This window comes from Anastrepha obliqua, chromosome 5 (genome assembly GCF_027943255.1).
Source record: "Anastrepha obliqua isolate idAnaObli1 chromosome 5, idAnaObli1_1.0, whole genome shotgun sequence".
NCBI lineage: Eukaryota > Metazoa > Arthropoda > Insecta > Diptera > Tephritidae > Anastrepha > Anastrepha obliqua.
The window spans coordinates 105,953,952-105,972,562 of record NC_072896.1 but is presented as its reverse complement, the minus strand read 5'-3'; the positions used below and the strand labels follow the sequence as shown (position 1 = coordinate 105,972,562).

At 35.9% G+C, this 18,611-nt stretch overlaps 3 protein-coding genes across 4 annotated transcripts; 1 reads left to right on the top strand and 2 right to left on the bottom strand.

Moving 5' to 3' along the window:
• Positions 1–123: 123 nt before the first annotated feature.
• Positions 124–1,291, bottom strand: LOC129247716 (uncharacterized). The gene is made up of 2 exons (XM_054886973.1): positions 1,158–1,291; positions 124–959 (listed from the first exon to the last, which is right to left on the bottom strand). Exons 1-2 carry the CDS (start codon positions 1,173–1,175, stop codon positions 252–254), a joined length of 726 nt encoding a protein of 241 aa, XP_054742948.1. The 5' UTR covers positions 1,176–1,291; the 3' UTR covers positions 124–251.
• A 3,518-nt stretch (positions 1,292–4,809) lies between these two features.
• Positions 4,810–16,454, top strand: LOC129247353 (uncharacterized). 2 transcript variants are annotated; one of them, XM_054886465.1, is made up of 6 exons: positions 4,810–5,117; positions 5,255–5,497; positions 11,654–11,832; positions 11,915–12,041; positions 12,116–12,407; positions 15,069–16,454. In XM_054886465.1, exons 2-6 carry the CDS (start codon positions 5,421–5,423, stop codon positions 15,348–15,350), a joined length of 957 nt encoding a protein of 318 aa, XP_054742440.1. In that variant the 5' UTR covers positions 4,810–5,117; positions 5,255–5,420; the 3' UTR covers positions 15,351–16,454. The 2 variants fall into 2 exon arrangements, with proteins under 2 accessions (XP_054742440.1, XP_054742439.1); XM_054886464.1 differs by having other exon boundaries at positions 5,188–5,497.
• An 884-nt stretch (positions 16,455–17,338) lies between these two features.
• Positions 17,339–17,991, bottom strand: LOC129247354 (probable NADH dehydrogenase [ubiquinone] iron-sulfur protein 6, mitochondrial). The gene is made up of 3 exons (XM_054886466.1): positions 17,868–17,991; positions 17,629–17,802; positions 17,339–17,568 (listed from the first exon to the last, which is right to left on the bottom strand). Exons 1-3 carry the CDS (start codon positions 17,973–17,975, stop codon positions 17,500–17,502), a joined length of 351 nt encoding a protein of 116 aa, XP_054742441.1. The 5' UTR covers positions 17,976–17,991; the 3' UTR covers positions 17,339–17,499.
• Positions 17,992–18,611: the final 620 nt, after the last annotated feature.

Sequence of the window (18,611 nt, the reverse complement as noted above, 5' to 3'; positions counted from 1 at the left end):
GTGTGGCCGTTGAAAGATATTTATGCTGACAGTTTGACAATTTCCTGTCCGTCTGTCCTTTACCAAAATGTAACCAAAAATGACACTTCAAATTATATAATGAAGTATATAAGTATACATATATAATGTTCCTCGTACAGTAATCTTTATTATAAATACTTTAATTGCAGTTACTTGTATAATATTTTAAAATATATAATTTTAACTTTTGGTAGTTTTTTTTTCGTTTTTGGTACCTATTTCACTATCTTTTAGTCCATATTTCCCTTATTTCCCTCTTCCCACAATTTTCTCTGTTCGGCGCAAACTGCGGCGATGGTATTACGAACTTCCTCTTCAGACACTCCACTCCTGGTTGTGACCGCAAATATAATATCGTTTATAATATCTTCCTCCAGCACTTTCTCATGTGGTTCTTCCTCAAAAGGCGGCGATTCCTCTTCAGTTGTTGCGTGTGGAGCTGATGGTTGATTGTTCATGGTTGTTGTACAATTTACATTGCGCGGTTTTTTCGCTTCTGCGGCATTTACGGCCAGTTGCAGCTGGGAATGGCGATGCTGGAAACGACGTTGCTGGAACCGGCGTTGCTGTTTCCTACGCCTATCCTTATTCTCCAATTTCAATAGCATTTTTGATAGGCCGTTCAGTTGTTTTTCAAGCGCAGCATTATTTTGCTTACATTCTTTGTTGATAATACTCATTTCGCTCAGTTTTTTATTAAGGTCTATTATATTTTGCTTAAGCTCAACAGTTTTTTGCTGATATTCTTCCCATTCTTTGATGATAATACTAATTTCACTCACTTTTTTATCAAGCTCAGTATTTCCTTGCTTAGATTCTTCCCTTTGCCTCTTCATCCATGCCATAAACATCGCTTTGTTCTGCTCATGTGAACCTGAGCAACTTTCAAACAAAAAACAATTGGCACATAGAGTCCGTCCATTGCCTGATGAAGTGGGCTAAAATAGGAAATAGAAGAGATAAGTTCTGAGTTAATATTGATACAAATTGAATATTGCATTCAAATTTTTATATAATTTTTAAAAACTGACTTGGTCATCTATAGCCATACCCTTTATAAATAGTAAGGGGTAAAGCTATTTTAATCACGCTTTTCTTAATTTTGATCACAAGTAAGGCACATTCTCTTAACTTACCAATTGTTTATTATCCATGATTTGAGATAAAATAATGTGATAAAATTTTTTAAAAACTATTGCGAGCTCTTTGACTCGTTCGTCCTGATGAACTGTTTGTTAATATTTGTAAGAATATTTCAGTAGCTAAAAATTAATTCTAATACAGTTCGGCCTACTAGTTTTGTTACCTCATATATGTACATATATATAAATATACATAAATTTACAGTAAAACCATCGACCGTTACAACAAATACAATGCTAGAAAGGCATAGGGTATTCAGTCGTAAGTTAAGGGGGGGTAGGGTCACAAAATCGAAATTTTTTTTCTTCACTCATCTTATAGTAAATCATTTCAAGAATGTTGTGTCAAAATTTTAAGTGGATCGGAGCAGAACTCTCAAAGTTATAGCCTTTGTAGGCACTCTACCTCGAATGCGGAGCATCGATAATTTTTCAGAGTCATTTTTTCAAACGCGTTTTTCCCGAAACGACTTCTTAAAAGTCGGTGCCAATGACAACTCCGAAACTATTCAACCGATTCTTTTCAAATTTGGCACGTTTTCTAAATCAAAAATACCACTCCCCCCACCCCCACCCCCCGCCACTGTTTTTTTTTATATTTTTTTTTTTTTAAGGTTGTTTTTCACTTACAAATATGGCGAAATTTTTCGCCAAAAATGCTCGTTTTACGTTTTTTTGCCACCAAAACTACAAAAATGAAAAAAAAAAATTTTATTAATGTAGGGGGGAGCATTACGTCATACTTTAACTGAAAAATTCGACTTTTTTAGTTTCAGATGATTCTACGACGTATGCCGATTGGCACCGCAGAGCACCTCTCGAAAAACATATCTCCAAAAAAACTCTGTAATGGGCTTATTTGTCAATATTTTATTATTAATATTTTTTAAAAACTTATTGAAAAGATGTACAATAACATGCAACTGATTTTATTAAAGTATCTTAAGCCATATTTCTGTAAAAAATTCAAAAAAAAAGTGTTTTTTTTAGCGCTAAACCCTACCACCCCCTTAAACGCGTAAGCGAGTAAACAAAATTTGTGATTCTGGTTTAGTAATCCCGTCGTCAAACTCAGAGCAATTATTGTGAGAGATTTTATTTGAATAAAAACGCATCAAATTCTTCTTCTTCCGCTTAATCGGGAAACATCATTCTGATCTTAGTCGTACGGTTGTCAGGTCATATTATTAATGATGTCATTATATTTGTGTCTGTTTCTCGCTGTCACTGTTAGTTCGCCGATTGTTTTGAGACCTGTTCACTCCTTGATGTTGACTAGCCACATAGTTTTCTTCCTACCAATTCCTTTTTGTCCTTCAATTTGTCCTTGTATCAACAGTTCTAAAATATCGTATTTGTCACCTCTTGTTATGTTTCCGAAATAGGTGACTTTTCTTCTTTTTATATCCGTTAGCATAGGAACATGAGGTTTGCATTCTATTTAGCACTTTGAAATTTGATATTTTGTCATTCCAGCATATTCTCATCATTTTTGTATAGCACCACATTTCGAAAGATTCTAGCCGTTGTATACTTATGGTTTGCAATGTCCATGCTGCGCATCCATATAAGAGTGTTGACCATACATAACATTTTAAAAATCTTGTCTTTAACCCAATTGGTATGTCCCGGCGAGTCAGAATATTTTTAGTATTCATAAATGCCGCTCTAGTCATTTCTAATCTGCCTCTTATTTCATGATCATGGCCCTATTGGTCCTTCAGCCATACTCCCAGATACCTGAAAATCTTTACCCTCTCTATTGTTTTGCCTCCTACGGTTAGTCTCGCATAGGAATAGTCTCTGCTGTTTTTATTTACAATAATTAATTTAGTTTTATCAATATTTATATTTAGCCCGAAGTCTTTGCTGTGTTTTTCTACTTTGTTTATAATAGTTTGGAGATGTTGGTTTGTAGCCACATTCCTCGTGTATGGTCTGTAAACGGTATAGATGGTACCTTTTTTATGTCATCCGTGACATTTGTCAAGTAAACAGATGTATATGTTTACACGATAGAACAATGCGTTAAAATGATTAAAACTTATTATGAAAATGGTCGATCTTTAAGAAATAATCATCCGAATGAGTCGACAATTCAGAGATTTGTGCAAAAATTTCAAGAAACTCATTCTGTGAAGGATAGAAAAAGGACTGGCAGGCAAGAACAGGACGATCTATTGAGAATATTGCTGCTGTAGCGCAAAATGTTCCTCAACATTCTAAAACATCGACATCTCGGCAATACTGCTGTTTCCTTGGCGCCGCAATTTAATGGCGGATTCTTATTGAACTCGACAAAAGAAAACGAAATGAAGAAGTACAATTTTTTGATATCTCGTTTAGTTTTTAAGCAATTTAATGTTAAAGTTCTCTAATTTAGCGAAAAGTTGGTGTTGCCATACACCTGAAATAAAAACGAAGTTCGTATGCAGAGATGTTCAGTAGAAGATTCCTTGTAAAACTGCAGTATTTTTTGCTGTAATTTTAAGTTGAGAAATAATTTTTAAAATAAAAACATACAACTCATTCAAACTTAAAAACAATGATATTAAGCGTATCTCGAAAAATAATAAAGTAATTAAAATTAAATTAATTAACACAGTATTTTTGCATAGAACTCCTTATCGCGTGGGCGGCCTTTGGCCGCGCTTCAAAAAAATAATCCTCATCAGTCCAACGCCGGCTACGCAATCCACAGTATTTTTGGGTAGAACTTCTTTTCGCGTGGGCGGCCTTCGGCCGCGCTTCAAATTTTCGCCTGCGGCGCTTTTTTGATTTCAAATATACATGTATATTACAAAAACAAATATTTTTACAAAAAAAAAAATTTATAAATAGAGAAATAATGCAAAATCGGACAATTTTTGACCTAAATTTTCGCCATCGGCACTCATAACTTTTACGATAAAACAACGTTTTCATAAGTGCTATGAAATATAAAACCTAAGTTAAATGCTTGCTGGGTTGACGACTGCTGTATACTCTTCTCTTCAACTGTATTTCAGTACAAACTTCAAATGTGGTCGGAAAAAACCTAAGTTTTAAACTTCTCCTGGGGGCTCTATAGGGACACTAGGAGGTTGGGACTTTCATAGTTATAATGGTGTGACCTTGCTCTTTCTAATGGGCGTGGTGGGTGGTGCCACGCCCCCTCCCCCTCCGCCCCCCATTCAAATATATCGTGGTAGTAAAGGCAAATTGCCTGGCAAATTATAGTGAAGTTCCAAAGGGTATTTTGAAGGCCTTTTTTATTCAATATCTCGAAAACTAAGCGAGATATAAAAAAAATTTACTCCTTCATTTCGTTTTCTTTTGCCGAGTTCTATAAGAATCTGCCATAAGATTGCGGCTCCATGGAAACAGCAGAATCCCCGACATCTCTACGTTCTCAATAATTAGTCATTCATGAGTCGACTATTTGGCGGATTTAATTTTTAGACGTGCTCATAGTGGACATTTAAATAATGTAATTTTTCACATATAATTTTAAGGAGACGTTTTTTGAATAAAAATAGTGAAAACTGAAAGAATATAAATTTTTACAAATTTTATTTTGAAACAACATCTAGGCGCGTCGCTTGAAAGTCCCTTTAGTTTCTCTTCAAGGGGCCTGACAAAACGAGATAAGTGTATGTTTTTTTAATTTTGAAACTTGGAAAAACAATTTTTTATATATTCAAAATTCACCGTTTGTGCAGAAAAGGTTTAAGACCTTCAAATACTCAGAGCTTGTTCTTAATTTTGCACCCTCTCTTGGCAATAACGCTTTGGGAAATCGCATAGTAATTTCCCAAAATAAAAACTATCAGCTGGATTATTTCCCAAAACATTACCGCCACTTACACAATCAATAGTGCACAAGCGCACAATGACAAGAAAGAGCTGTCATGCAACACTCAGCAATACTAACAGGCGAATATAACAGCAAAGGGTAAACTAGAGAACAGAACGGTAGGTAGAAGTTGGAAAGATAAAGAGTGTCAGCGTAGAGAAAATTTTGAGCAAATTCTTTTTCTTACAGTGAAATCAAAAAATAGAAAAATATTTCAAATCAACGCATAAAAAAATAGTAAATTATTATTTTGCAGCGGAGCAGGTGTGTGGACGCAATTGTGGGTGGCGAAATAGTGCAACTCGAGGCTTAATAGCAATCGTAACAAATTGGGGCTTGAATTCTAATTGTGTGGCTATTCTTATTTGATTCCATTGTGTTGTGCGTTGCAGCGGTGCTTGAGAACTGCGAAAAAGCGAAAAATGGATATATTGCGTAAAATGTTCAAAATGAACGAGAAGGACTCTGCAAAGCCGGATGAAGCTGAGCGCAAGGACGAGTAAGTTAAGCTGCAATAAGTACATATGCATATGTGCTTCAAATATTATGTAGGAGTCCAATAGATAATAACTTTATGTGCTTGGACAAACTATTTCTACATGTGAAAAAGACAAAACATAAAAACGGTCGATAATTTGCAAATAATGTATGTATTTGTGCAGATACTTTGGCCAGGACAATAATCGGAGGCTGCGCATATTGTAATGTGTCCTTCGAGTGTTACCAGCTTGTTTTGTTTATTCATTTAACATCAACCCTACATAGGAAGCGATCCACTTGTTCCCATGTTCCCATGTTTATGCCACTGAAACAGTCCGGCCAACTATATTTGCCCCCTGGAAAAAAATATAAAAAAGGTGTGGTAGAGAAGTGTATCAAAAAATACCCTTATAAATAAAAAAAACGTCATATGTATGTGAGTAATATGGAGACATGATAAAACCCCATGCCCATCATTAATACTGAGCTGGAATACTTAATCTTTTTTCGTATTTTATTCTTTCTTTTTATATTCATTTGCAGGCGTTTCAAATTGAAAAGTGATGATATTGATAAACGTTTTTGCATTTAATTTTCATACAAGGCGGTATAAGTGCAGACTTATAGTTTTTAAATAATTTGTTAAAGTTGTTTATTTAGCGAAAAGTTAGAGCTGCCAGTAATCTGAAAAGAAGGAAATTCGCATGTTGGTTCCTTTGAATTTTGCAGTTAGTGAATTTGACGTTGACTAGAAGAGTTCTGGCGGCCGCCGTTGCCAAATGGGTTGGTGCGTGACTACCATTCGGAATTCGCAGAGAGAACGTTGGTTCGAATCTCGGTGAAAACACCAAAATTAAGAAAAAAATTTTTCTAATAGCGGTCGCCCCTCGGCAGGCAATGGCAAACCTCCGAGTGTATTTCTGCCATGAAAAAGTTCCTCATAAAAATATCTGCCATTCGGAGTCGGCTTGAAACTGTAGGCCCCTCCATTTGTGGAACAACATCAAGACGCACACCACAAATAGGAGGAGGAGCTCGGCCAAACACTCAAAAAGGGTGTACGCGCCAATTATATATAATATATAGAAGAGTGCTTGCAAATCCGCACAATTTTTGCGTAGAATTTTTGCCGAGTATGTGCAATCGGACAATTTAGACAAATTGTAATCGTTAGGCTTAGGCAGTTGCACGATTTAAATTTTGAAGGGGAGAAGTCAATGATCTTCCCTATATAAATATATATTTCATGCACAATAGTTTTTGTAAGTTCCAAGGCATCAGAGCAGCCGCTCTCTTGCGCACGGACTGAGACGGATTATCGTGCAATAATAACTTGTGGCATTGAGTTCAATATTTTCATTTGCCCCAGCAGTGGGCTTTTTGCCAACGAACTGGTTGACCAGAAGCTTCGTTTTGAAATTACACGGAGATGCGTACTTATTGGAGATATCAGGGAATAATTTCTGAACAACCTTCGTACCTCCCAACTGTCCGGGAGTAATAGTTTTGCAATTATTTGCCTTTAATGTGCCCTGAGTAGCATCACTATAGTTTGGCACAATACGCTAAATTTTCTTCTAAACCTCAGTTCAATTCATTAAATGTACAACAACCCGTGTTCTCACTCGTTTTTCATTTGTATAAAAAACATTTCAACGAATCAATATCAACTCTTTTCAATTTTAAACGAGAATAACAATTCATTAGAGCTAACAACAATATTGGCCCTTATTATGAGCAACATTCGATCTTCAACTATAGTCGAAAGTGCTGATCGAACGAATTTTCATTTGGTATTATGGTGCTCATTCGTTGAAGAATAGGACTATTGTGGATTTCGATCGCTCGACGCATTTACAATAGATAATTTTTCTCAGCTGATACAGCAAATCAAAATAAAAGAAAAACCGATTGTGTTGAAATTCTTTGCTAACAACAATTTTAAAAGTTAAAAAAAGTATTTTTTGTGAAAATGAGTACAACGGAGTTGTGGTTCGACGATTCATCGCTCGATGAAAGATTAGTGGAACTAGCTAGATGTAGAAAACAGCTGAGGGGCGCATCCAACCCCCTTGAAATGGCTTCCACTGAGTAAGTTTAGTATTTTGAAAATGTGTTGACGTACTTAATATTACAGAAATTTCCTTACAGTTTTTTAAAGAACTTTAGATTATCTAAAGAGGCGTTTATGAACCTACTGTCCAGTACAGAAAACCAGTTGCAGCAGTGCACCCGAGCCAAGAGCTCTTCACTATTATCCAAAAAAAGCAACACAAATTATTAATGTGTGTGCAGCTTTGCATAACATTTGCTTGTTTTATAATGTTCAACTTCCGTATGAAGTATTATAGAAAAATCTAAAAAGTATTAAATAGAAACCTTTACGCCACAGTTTCTGTTTTATTTTTGTTATAAATTTTCTTTATTCAATTATTCGTCATTCGAAAAAAATATGTATTTCAGTTCCTCTACGTATTTCAGCCCATACCTGCCAAGGGAAAATAAAAATGTATTTCTATAAACATCACAAAAAAAAAAACCATTATTAACCTTAATCCATTTTGCTGCCGTTCTAACTGGTGGTCCCAAGCAATTCAGCTCCGTTGTAAATTCCTCCCATTTTTTTGCTGCTTGTACTTTGGTGGAAATCCCTTTTGCGAATTATGGATTCTCTTCCATTAATGCAACTAGCCTTTCTAATTGCTGTTTGGTACTCACGACTTTCGACCTGCATAATATTAACAAAATTAGTATATATTTATTATTTGGTTATTATAAAACAATAAATAATCGCAAACAACTTACATTTTAACAAGTTTTCCCACAATACGCTACACAATCGAAAGCAAAATTGCATTCGACTCTAAATTCGGTATACAACGAAAATTTCGACAGCGTTGCACCGCTCATAATACCAAATTGACATTCGATTTTCGATCTTCGACAACCAACGAATATCGAAGATCGAATGCAACTCATAATAGGGGCCATTGTGTTGCCGGACGCCGGCAAATGAAAATAAAAATACGACCAAAAATAAAGTATTTCAGTTCAGTGTTGATGATGGTGATGGGGGTTATCGTGTCTTCATACTACACACGTTTTAATTATTGAGGGCTATTTTTTTTAAGCGCGGCCGAAGGCCTTCTATGCGGGCAATATTTCTACTCAAACGCCCTTGTAGTCGAACGTCTCTGTTAAATCCTACCTGCATACGCAATCCTTTTTGTATTGATACGTCTGGCAACACTAAATTTTCGCTAAATTACACAATGTTAACGATAAATTACTAAAAACTATTAGGTCTCCAGAGGGTACGGTATTCAGTTTTAGGATGGGGATACACCCCTTTATGCCCCCTTTACAACATTTTTATAAAGCATTGCGGCATTATACTGAATATTCCCAATTTAAGTTATTGCCAATATGCACCGAGTTTTTGTACAAAATATAGTTGAAAAAATAAAATAAAATTTACCATGTGCAAAGAAAAATGTAAATTTGGCCCTAGGTATTTTAACTTTTGTGCATTTGTTGATAGAAAATAGCAACATTATAAAAGTATTTATTTATTGTTTTAATAACTTTTGAACAATGAAAAATTGAATTTCGCTTCACATGAATTCGTACCTCAACTGACTTTTTACGATTATATTCCAGTTAAAATTTCTTCCGTGAATGACGAACGTAGTTAAAGTTTTAATATCAGTGGTCGTATGATATTGCAGCTTAAAAACTGTGTTAGACGAGTCTTATAAAACGTTCACATATACATTAATCACCTATAAACCACCACCAAATTAATCTACCCGTTCACATATGCCAGATTACTTGCAAAATTGTCAATCAGCTGTCAATACTGCTTTGAGAGGTTTTTCTTCATAGAAATTATTTTGGTAGAATATTCCGGTGTTTTTGGTTTCTTTAATTATTACTTACGATATGAAGAAAATACAAGGAGAAGGAATAGCTAATTTAATTGCGCAATTGGCTGCTAACAATAAACAGTTGGAGGCAATCTGTATGCGACGTTTACTGAGGATGCAAAAAAATTATGGCAGCAATACGGAAATGGGATATTCCATATTACATTTTATAATAAGTAATAAGAGGACATTACGTTTATGGACACACGCTTTTTTCTGTAAAATGAATCCATAATTAATAATATTTAACAAACATTTTATTAGAATTATGTTTACAGACCTGTTTCTTTGCCGGCATCCATTTAATTTAGTTTTTATTTTGATGTTTCTCCTTACATTCGTAATAGTAATTATCGATAACACAGAAAACACAGGGTTATATGTAAAAAAGTATCGTTATTATCTAGGATTATTTTATAATCTCAGATTTTGGGAGAGAAATTTTGTATGGGAAATCGCGTTTTTAAATTACGGATTTTGAGTTAAGCGCGAAAAAGTAGATCATCTACTTATTTGGGAACGTATTATTAGACATAATTTTACATAACTTAAATCAACCTATCATATCAGCATCACGTGTTTCTGGTTAGCCTAAACTCTCATTATCTTAGAAAACATAGAGAGCTGCAAATTTAAAATTTGTATTGTGACGTAAAAGGAGAGCCGTAAAATAATTATGCTGCCATCTATTTTTTTACTTATTTTGAATAATATTATTCCAAATATAACATACAAATGAAAAGCATATAGAATCGCAAAAAATAGGCAAAACAAAACATTGTAAACATGGACGATGGAAAATGTCGCTGACGCAATCGAGAGACATGCTGAGTAACAACCTCTAAGTTTCTATGAAGACTAAGTGAAGCATAAATCTTCGCTAACAGAGCTATAAGTCCAAGGCAAATCTATTAAAGGTGGTGTTGGTAAATCAGCTGAGTTGTTTTTTTTTTCTTTCGCCGTGCCCATGTGGCTGTCAGCTCAGAACGAAACAAGACGAATTCATTATTTGTTTTTGAGTTTCTCAATACTTTGCTTTGAAAATCAAATGTACAGAATATTGTTGTTGGTTTAGTCTCATGAGCTTCAATGAATGCGCTCAATAAGTCGAAACGAAAGTTTGAAAATGTAGACTGCTTTGTTTAGTTTTTATGCTAGTTTGTTCCAGCAGACAATTTTAACATTAATTTTTTCTATAAATTGAAATAAGGAATAACGATAAAAAATAAAAAATTAGAAAATTATGCTACCAATTTAGTATTTATTTTTAATTGTTTTATTTGTCTGTTGGTTCGTGTTAAGGGGGGGGGGGGGGGGGGGGGGGGCGGGCGAAACGGTTCAAGTCAGTTTATTAAAAGTTGTTGCATATTATAAAGTAACATTTCAAGAATATTTGATAAAATTTTCATGTAAAAATATTGCAAAATGAGCGAATGAGAGCACATTTACGTAGACGTCTTTTCAAAAATACATTTTGCAGTAGTCAGCAATATCTCAGCGTAGAATCATCTGAAATCAAAAAAATCGAATAATTTAGTTAAAGTATGAGTTAAACTTCCCCCCAACGTTTATTTTGACGATTTATTTTCATTTTCAGCCATTTGGTAGTCGTTTGAAGTAAAAAGTGATTTTTGACGAAAAAATGCCGCCATTTTGTAGGTGTAGAACCACCTTAATATAAAAAAAAATGGCGAAAAAAAACGTTGGAGGGAGGTATTTTATATGTAAAATATGTGTGCAAAATTTCAAAAGGATCGGTTGAGTAGTTTTCAAATGCCAATGACTACGCACTTTAAAAAAAAAGGTTCGAGAAAACCGCGTTTAAAGTTTGTAACGGACTACGCGCGCAACTGCTGCGTCTCGGCAGATGTTTGAGGCGGCTCGGCTTTATGCTCTATAACTTAAAAAGTTTTGCTCGGATTGACTTAAAATTTTAACACGGTATTTTTGAAATGTTTTACTACAATAACATGCAAAAAAAAATCGATTTTTATCCCTTACCCCCCCCTTAATTAGCGAGAATAGACCCGTTTGTGCTGCATTCTAGAAAACGTAATAAATTGCTCGAAAAAACCAGCCTTTATTTAATATATCCCTGGCAGAAACTCTGCACATCTAATCTGTATCAGCAGGACCCTTCGGTATATTTTTTGAGATAAAAAGGTGAATAAAACGGGCGGCGTTTATTTTTTTTATTCGGTTTTTACATTTACTATATGCTTATATTTTTTTAATCTATAATTTGGTAGGGTAACTGCAAAGGACGAATTTCGTAAGCCGCAGTGGTTCGAAGAAGCTGAAACGGATGACGAACTCTTCGATGATAATCGCAAATTTGCTTTCCAAATCTTTACAAATCCTTTAGAATTGCAGAAACACTTTGAGCGTCAAATGCAGCAAATCCTGGAGGCAGTGAGTGAATTTGAAGGTATTTGAAGGCTGCATAAGTTTGACAGAACTAAATCATATACATTTTTAATTTTCAATGAATTTCTGTAAAATTAAAATAGGTGATGATGTTAAGATTGACAAAGATCTGAAGGAGGACTTTTTGAAGCCTGGCTTTGAAAACATTGACATATTGAAGGAGTTTGAAAAGAAGAAAGGTGAAATTATGGATACTGACTTGGATGGAGAGTACGTAAATGTCTGATCGTTTAATTGTAATAAGATGTAAAACTTCAATTGTTCAACGTAATTTATATTCTCAGAATTTACGCTGATCAATTGCATTCGTTAATGCAACGCTTATCGCAGAATGAAGAATTGCCGAATATTTTGCCCCGCAACGACAACAAAGCTTTTCGTACTGCTATAACTAAGCGGAAACTAACCGACGAGGAAAAAATTTTGGGTAGAATACATGGTACTCTTGATAATGATGATGTTCCGAAGCAACCACGAATGCCTGGTCCACGTCCGGAAATGATGACACCAATGACACCCATGATTCCACGTGGGCCGACACCATTTGGCGGAGGAGTTTTCGAGGGAACTTATCAGGTATATTTTGAAAGAGCTAAATTGATAAAGTTTTGAGTGATTAGATTACGCCATAGTTGAATCAGTTGAACATAACGTCCTTTACATTGTTTGCCAGTCATCACAACCTTCAACGGTAAATACATTTTTTTTTTTTTGTTTCGAAATAATATCCACACACCAAAGTGCCGAACTTATGTTGATTAAGGCAGTGCCTATTCTGGGTAGCTAGGGGTTTAACCTGCTACAGTATCCATAAAAAAATTACGCGAAAGCAGCGCGGGCAGCTGAAGCTCTTCGTCTGCAATGAGTGGAGGTTGGACTCGTATAACGACATTCGGAAGCCGTTTATATAGTTTGGGGATAAAGAAATCCATTATTTTTGCGTACAATTTTTGCGCAAATCTGTTTTATGGTCGATCTTTAGCTCGATGGGCGATGCTTCTACTACTAACATGCCGGTCAACTTCAATTACTTCTGTGATTTTCTTTAACATCAAAAATGCCTGAACCGGCGAATGCCTGAATCGGCGAAACCAAAATTGCACGTAATTAGCTGTTACAGCATCGGCACCATAAATTGTTTTTCCTTGTTCACTCCTCTCGGGAGCATAGCGCCTCGACAAGACTCTTCCATCGTACACGGTTCTATGCTGTTGTCGCTTCCGTACAACAATGGACTTCATGCATGAGCCAAATATTCGTGGGATACGGTACACTAGATAGGGCTAGTTTACTGGGACGGCAGCCCTTGGCCGGGAAAATCCCGAGTCATTCCGGTAACGTAGAACCGGCTGCCATGGGAATGGGGGGTGGAATACGGTACACTGAGCAAATATTCGTAGTTTAGTGCACCTGGAGATTTGCGGACACCCCTATAGTGTGTGAAACCGCCCGAATGCCGCCCTTGCTTTGTTTTACAAAACAAGGACCATAAACACCATTCACAATTTCAGCGGCCCGGCTTGCATATTCGCCTTTATCAAAGAAAAAAACTGTAAAATATACCGAATTTTGTCTTTGTTGACTTCCATTGTTAACCCCTGTAACCAACTGAATGGAACAGCTACCTCACCGACCTTTCTCGCTTTTTCACTGCGAGGAATCTCCAACTTTCCCCCACCAAGTCCACGGCGACACTTTTCACCACCTGGACAAAGGAGGTCAAGCTGTCCCTTAAGGTAAAAGTCGACGACACACCAATTCCGACTGTGAATAACCCCAAAATTTTGGGTGTAACCTTTGACAGCTTGCTCTCCTTCTCTGCGCATACAACCGCAATTGCCACTAAAGTCCAAAACCGCAACAAGGTCCTCAAATCGCTGGCTGGACATTTAAGGCAATTGGCCGGCCGGTTCTAAACTATGCTGCGCCTGTCTGGTCGCCTGGCACTAGTGATTCGCAGTGGACAAAGCTTCAGACATGTCAGAATACCGCCATTCGGACAGCGACCGGGTGCCTCCTGATGTCACCCATACAACATCTACACAACGAGGCACAAATGCTCCCAGTTGCGGAGCACAACAAATTGCTCAGCAAGCAGTTCCTACTGGGATGTTACCGCAGGTTTCACCCCTGCAGACACCTGCTTGAACCTGAGCCGCCTCCCAGGCACGTCAGGAGACACCTCCTCGACTACGCTGACGAACTCCAGGACAAAACTGACCGAAACCTACTGGACCGGACAGTATTCAGACAGTCAATAAACGACATTCACCGGGAGACCGTTACCACCTTCATGAACTCCCGTCCTGTGAATGCCGTAATCGGAGTCCAACCACCACCTATTGCAGATGAAGAGCTCCAGCTTCCCCGTGAGACTCGTGTAACATTGGCACAATTACGTTCTGGATATTGTAGCAGGTTAAACTCCTACTTATCCAGAATCGACCCCGACATACCAAACACATGTCCGGCATGTGAAGGTACCCCGCACGACACTAACCACCTCTTCACATGCCCCCTCAATCAGACTCATCTAACCCCCCTCTCCCTCTGGACCCAACCCGTCGAAACAGCATGTTTCCTGGGCCTACCCCTAGATGAACTAGACGAAGACGACCGATGATATACTTACACTGACAGGGCTAACTATGCTGTTAAAACAACAACAACAACAAAAAGAGCAAACTAATTTTTTTAGTGTGAAATGTCACCTTGACAACGAGCATAAACTTAAAGGCGTTTGATCGATACGTTACGAGATGTCGATCACTACAGCCATCTACCGAGAAAATAATGGATTTCTTTTTACCTAAACTGATAAATATATAATTGGCGCTTACACCAATCCTTTTCTTACAATCCTTTTTACCTACAGTTTTAAGCCTTCGGAGTCGGCAGATATTTTTTATGAGGAGTTATTTATGGCAGAAATACGTTCGACCGCTATTAGAAAAAACTTTTTCTATCATTTTGGTGTTTCATGCACGGAAACTCATATCTACGCACTTCCGAATGGTAGTCATGCACCAAAAGGGTTGGTCTTATGTTTTATACCTTCTCCGAACGGCAAATTATTTTTAAGAGAAGCTTTTTCAAGATAAAATCGATTTCTATAATTTAATGTTTGATTTCGATACTTTTCTGCGAAAGTTGGATGAGGGTACTCGTCCCTTGTGTGTTCATGGATATTTTATATATATATTATAGTGTAAACAAGTTGTCTTTATTTTGCTCTAGGGGCCGAAAATGTTCAGCCAAAGCGTCATGTCGAAGACTATACGAAAACCGGATGGTAGTTATGAGACTACAAAAATCACCAAGGACTCTCAAGGCAATACAACAACAACTATAACACGCACCATTGAAGGAAAATCTGAAACGGTTACCGCTTACAACAACGCGTCTGGATCCGGGACGATTATGCAAAAGGAGGGCAGCAGTACCAAAATGGAAGAATATTCAGATCGCAATATTTCTGTAACAAAAGAAGGTTACGCCGTACCACGGAACCTCTGGTGACCAGTGGTGCTTATTGGCCGAAACCTTGTTGGCAACTTATTACACGTCTATATTCAAATTCAGATATACTATGTACTAGTAACTAGATCGTTAAGTGTTTGGTGTTTTAGATGAAATTCATTTGAGGCTACAGATAGCAGATAGCATTGCAAGAGCAGCAGCGGCAACAAAAGTGATAGCAACAACACAGATGACCGCAGCATCCAAAACCACAACCGAAATACATACAGGAGCAGTATGGTAACCGTATACAGATGAATTTGGCATTAAAATTAGCCCATCAATTGATGCAAATTCGATTTGCGAGCGATTTGCAAATCATGTGCACATTTGAATGCTAATCATACTCATCTACTATCTCTGGTGTACAATTCTATACTGGTTCTGTACTGTTTTCATGAAATTTATTTCGTATATCTTAATGTTTTAATTTGATTACGAGCATCTTCATGGAGTGCAAGCAGAACTGTGTGATTTATTTCGGAACGCGCCTCTCCGCGTCAAACAAACAAAACCTACATACCATATATATGTGAGGACACTAGGATTATAGTGTGAACGCTGGTGTCAGGGAGAGGGCAAGAAATGGAGAATTGTTTATTTGTTAAAACGTTTTACGTTTAACATATATAGGCACACACATGATGGCTTCAGGCCGATGCACCTTCATGTCGCGAGAGACTAAGAAATTTATGTGGAATTTCGAGTGTTGCATTAAAACTGAAATAAGGAAGGAACCAAAGTGACACTATATATGTTTAATGACGGCGGGTGAAAAGGGGGCACTTGAGAGCGATGAATTTTACGCAAAAGTATTTTTTTCTTTGATTCTTTAGTTAGCACGAATGAATTCGTGATATGGATTTTCCTATGTGTGGCTGCTTTCTAGTAAAGATTTTATCCAAATGATTGTTTTTCAAATGCGTCCAGTATTTGTGATACAACTAATATTGGGATACTGCAGTACTGAGTTTCAATGAAATCCATCTAAAGTGCAAGAACAAAGAAAATTTTTGAAAAATACATACATACATAAATAAATACACTTATACGCTATGTATATCCTAAATATAAGTAAATACATGTTCATTTTCATTGGCGCAACGACGCATGTTATTTTTAGTTATAAATAATAATAATTACCATTTTTGTTACATACCTATAATCATGAGAATTGGCAACCATAAAGACTTGATTATTATTTTATAACGTTATTATATTATTGTGTTCGATAACCAAATTGGCCATCAATCCAAATGAAGAGCGTAAGCGAAAATTCTCTCCCAAAGCGAAAGCAACAAAAAGTTAATGAATGGAAAATTTGCCATCACTTGCGAAAACCGGTAGAAAAAGACATATCAGCTGAGTTTGTATACAAATTACCATAAATATTGTACACTTTACGTACCCATGTTTTTTCTTGATAAATTTTGCATTTTATCGTTTCTACCTATAAACAGCAACCTTTAAAGCGGCGCAAGAGCGAAAGTGCACAAAATACCAGATTCATCAAAAAATTAATTTGTTTGCTTACAAAAAGTTCAATCATATGCTTTAAAATCATATACATATTTTTGTAATAGATAATTTTTGCTGTTTGAAATTTCGCAAGCAAAAAATTAACGTCTCTCAAACTGTCACTTTACTCTCTCAATTTTTGAGTGATGAATGATTTTTTGGCCTACTTGAAAAATTGTGTTGTCGAACACGATTATTTTTAATATTAGTATAATATAATTTGGAAGTTATTGACAAAATTCTATATTTTGCATGCTTCTAGAGTTTTATGTGTGCTTAAATTTAAATGATTGGCATTTCATTTGTGCTGGAAGCTCTTAAATTTTTATATATCTAAATTTATTGTACCGATTAAATTAATTAAGGTAAGAATGACTTCTTAAAAATTAAATATCTTATTTAATTTGAACTATTCAGCAAAATTTTCATTGGTCTATATATTTAGATACTCAAATATAATTTAATATACAATATTATAAAAATGTATGTATTTGCTTATAATAAATACATACACACTTTCATATATTTACGTGTGCAATTAAGCTTGTGTTTGATTTTAGCACTAAAAAGTGTTCCAAATGTTCAAACTTAGTTTAGTACAGGCATCCAAAATATAATCTTTTATTGTGTTTCACTTCTTCTTTTGCTCGCGTATGAATGATTTCAAACAATAATGACACCAGTGTTTTCCAGGCTTATCCTTCAAAAATCGCAACAATTCGGTTAATATGCAATTTCAAATCATTTGGATTACACTCACCAAACATATATAGCTTATTGGATGTCCTAAGGGGCCATCACCATTACAATAAACTATGCGCTCAGAACAAATGATGGGCTCCCTTTGGTGCGCATATACCATGCCCCAATTTTTGTTAACCCAACGTTTGGCATTTGTAAAACGAACGTTACGATAATCATCTTCCGCCCATACCTTTGTAAGTTCATTCAGCCATAAGCAATATTTCTATATATAAATATCAAGTTATTTCTACGTACCTGGCCCGTGTGTGTTACTTCTGATAAATCACTGCGCAAGCGATGCGGTTGAATTTTTGCAAATACTTTAAATTTTGGCATATATTTAAAAAAAATTGAGGAATTCATATTGAAATAAATTGTAAAAAAAGAGGTTGTCTGTAAAGTCGGTTTACTGATGATAGTTTAACGTGATAACGTCATAAGAAAATACTGATTGAATGGTTGCATTTTTCAAAAGAAAATTTTAATTTTATTTGTTTGATAGATATTTTGTATGGATATAGAGAATGAGTTAACATTAACATAACATAATATAACATAACATAACACAACACAACACAACATAACATAACATAACATAACATTACATAACATAACGTGACATAACATAACATAACATAACATAACATAACATAACACAACATAACATAACATAACACAACATAACATAACAGAACATAACATAACATAACATATCATAAAGCATTCACCAACAGCTTTCATTTGATACCCATATTGTACATACACGTCCGAAGGTTACCCGGGTCCACGTTTTGACCTATATCTCGAGACCCTATCTACCAATAGGTATTCAAACTATACGGAAATCATCTTCAATACCTACTTAACAATGTGTGTAAGTTTTGTTTAATTCGGTTCAAAGACACGGCGGGTCCACGTTTTGGCATATATTTCGAGACCCTAGTCATCAATAGGTATGAAAATTACCCCGTATTAAAGCCTTATCAACAGCTTTCATTT

Bases quoted from the DNA above. Each gene is read 5' to 3' on its own strand.
- LOC129247353 (XM_054886465.1), top strand. From the start codon at position 5,421: ATGGATATATTGCGTAAAATGTTCAAAATGAACGAGAAGGACTCTGCA. The intron at 5,498-11,653 runs GTAAGTTAAGCT...ATAATTTGGTAG, and splicing joins GAAGCTGAGCGCAAGGACGA to GGTAACTGCAAAGGACGAAT. The intron at 12,408-15,068 runs GTATATTTTGAA...ATTTTGCTCTAG, and splicing joins TTTTCGAGGGAACTTATCAG to GGGCCGAAAATGTTCAGCCA.
- LOC129247354 (XM_054886466.1), bottom strand. From the start codon at position 17,975: ATGAATTCCTCAATTTTTTTTAAATATATGCCAAAATTTAAAGTATTT. The intron at 17,803-17,867 runs GTACGTAGAAAT...GAACTTACAAAG, and splicing joins AAGTAACACACACGGGCCAG to GTATGGGCGGAAGATGATTA. The intron at 17,569-17,628 runs GTGAGTGTAATC...CGATTTTTGAAG, and splicing joins CAATAAGCTATATATGTTTG to GATAAGCCTGGAAAACACTG.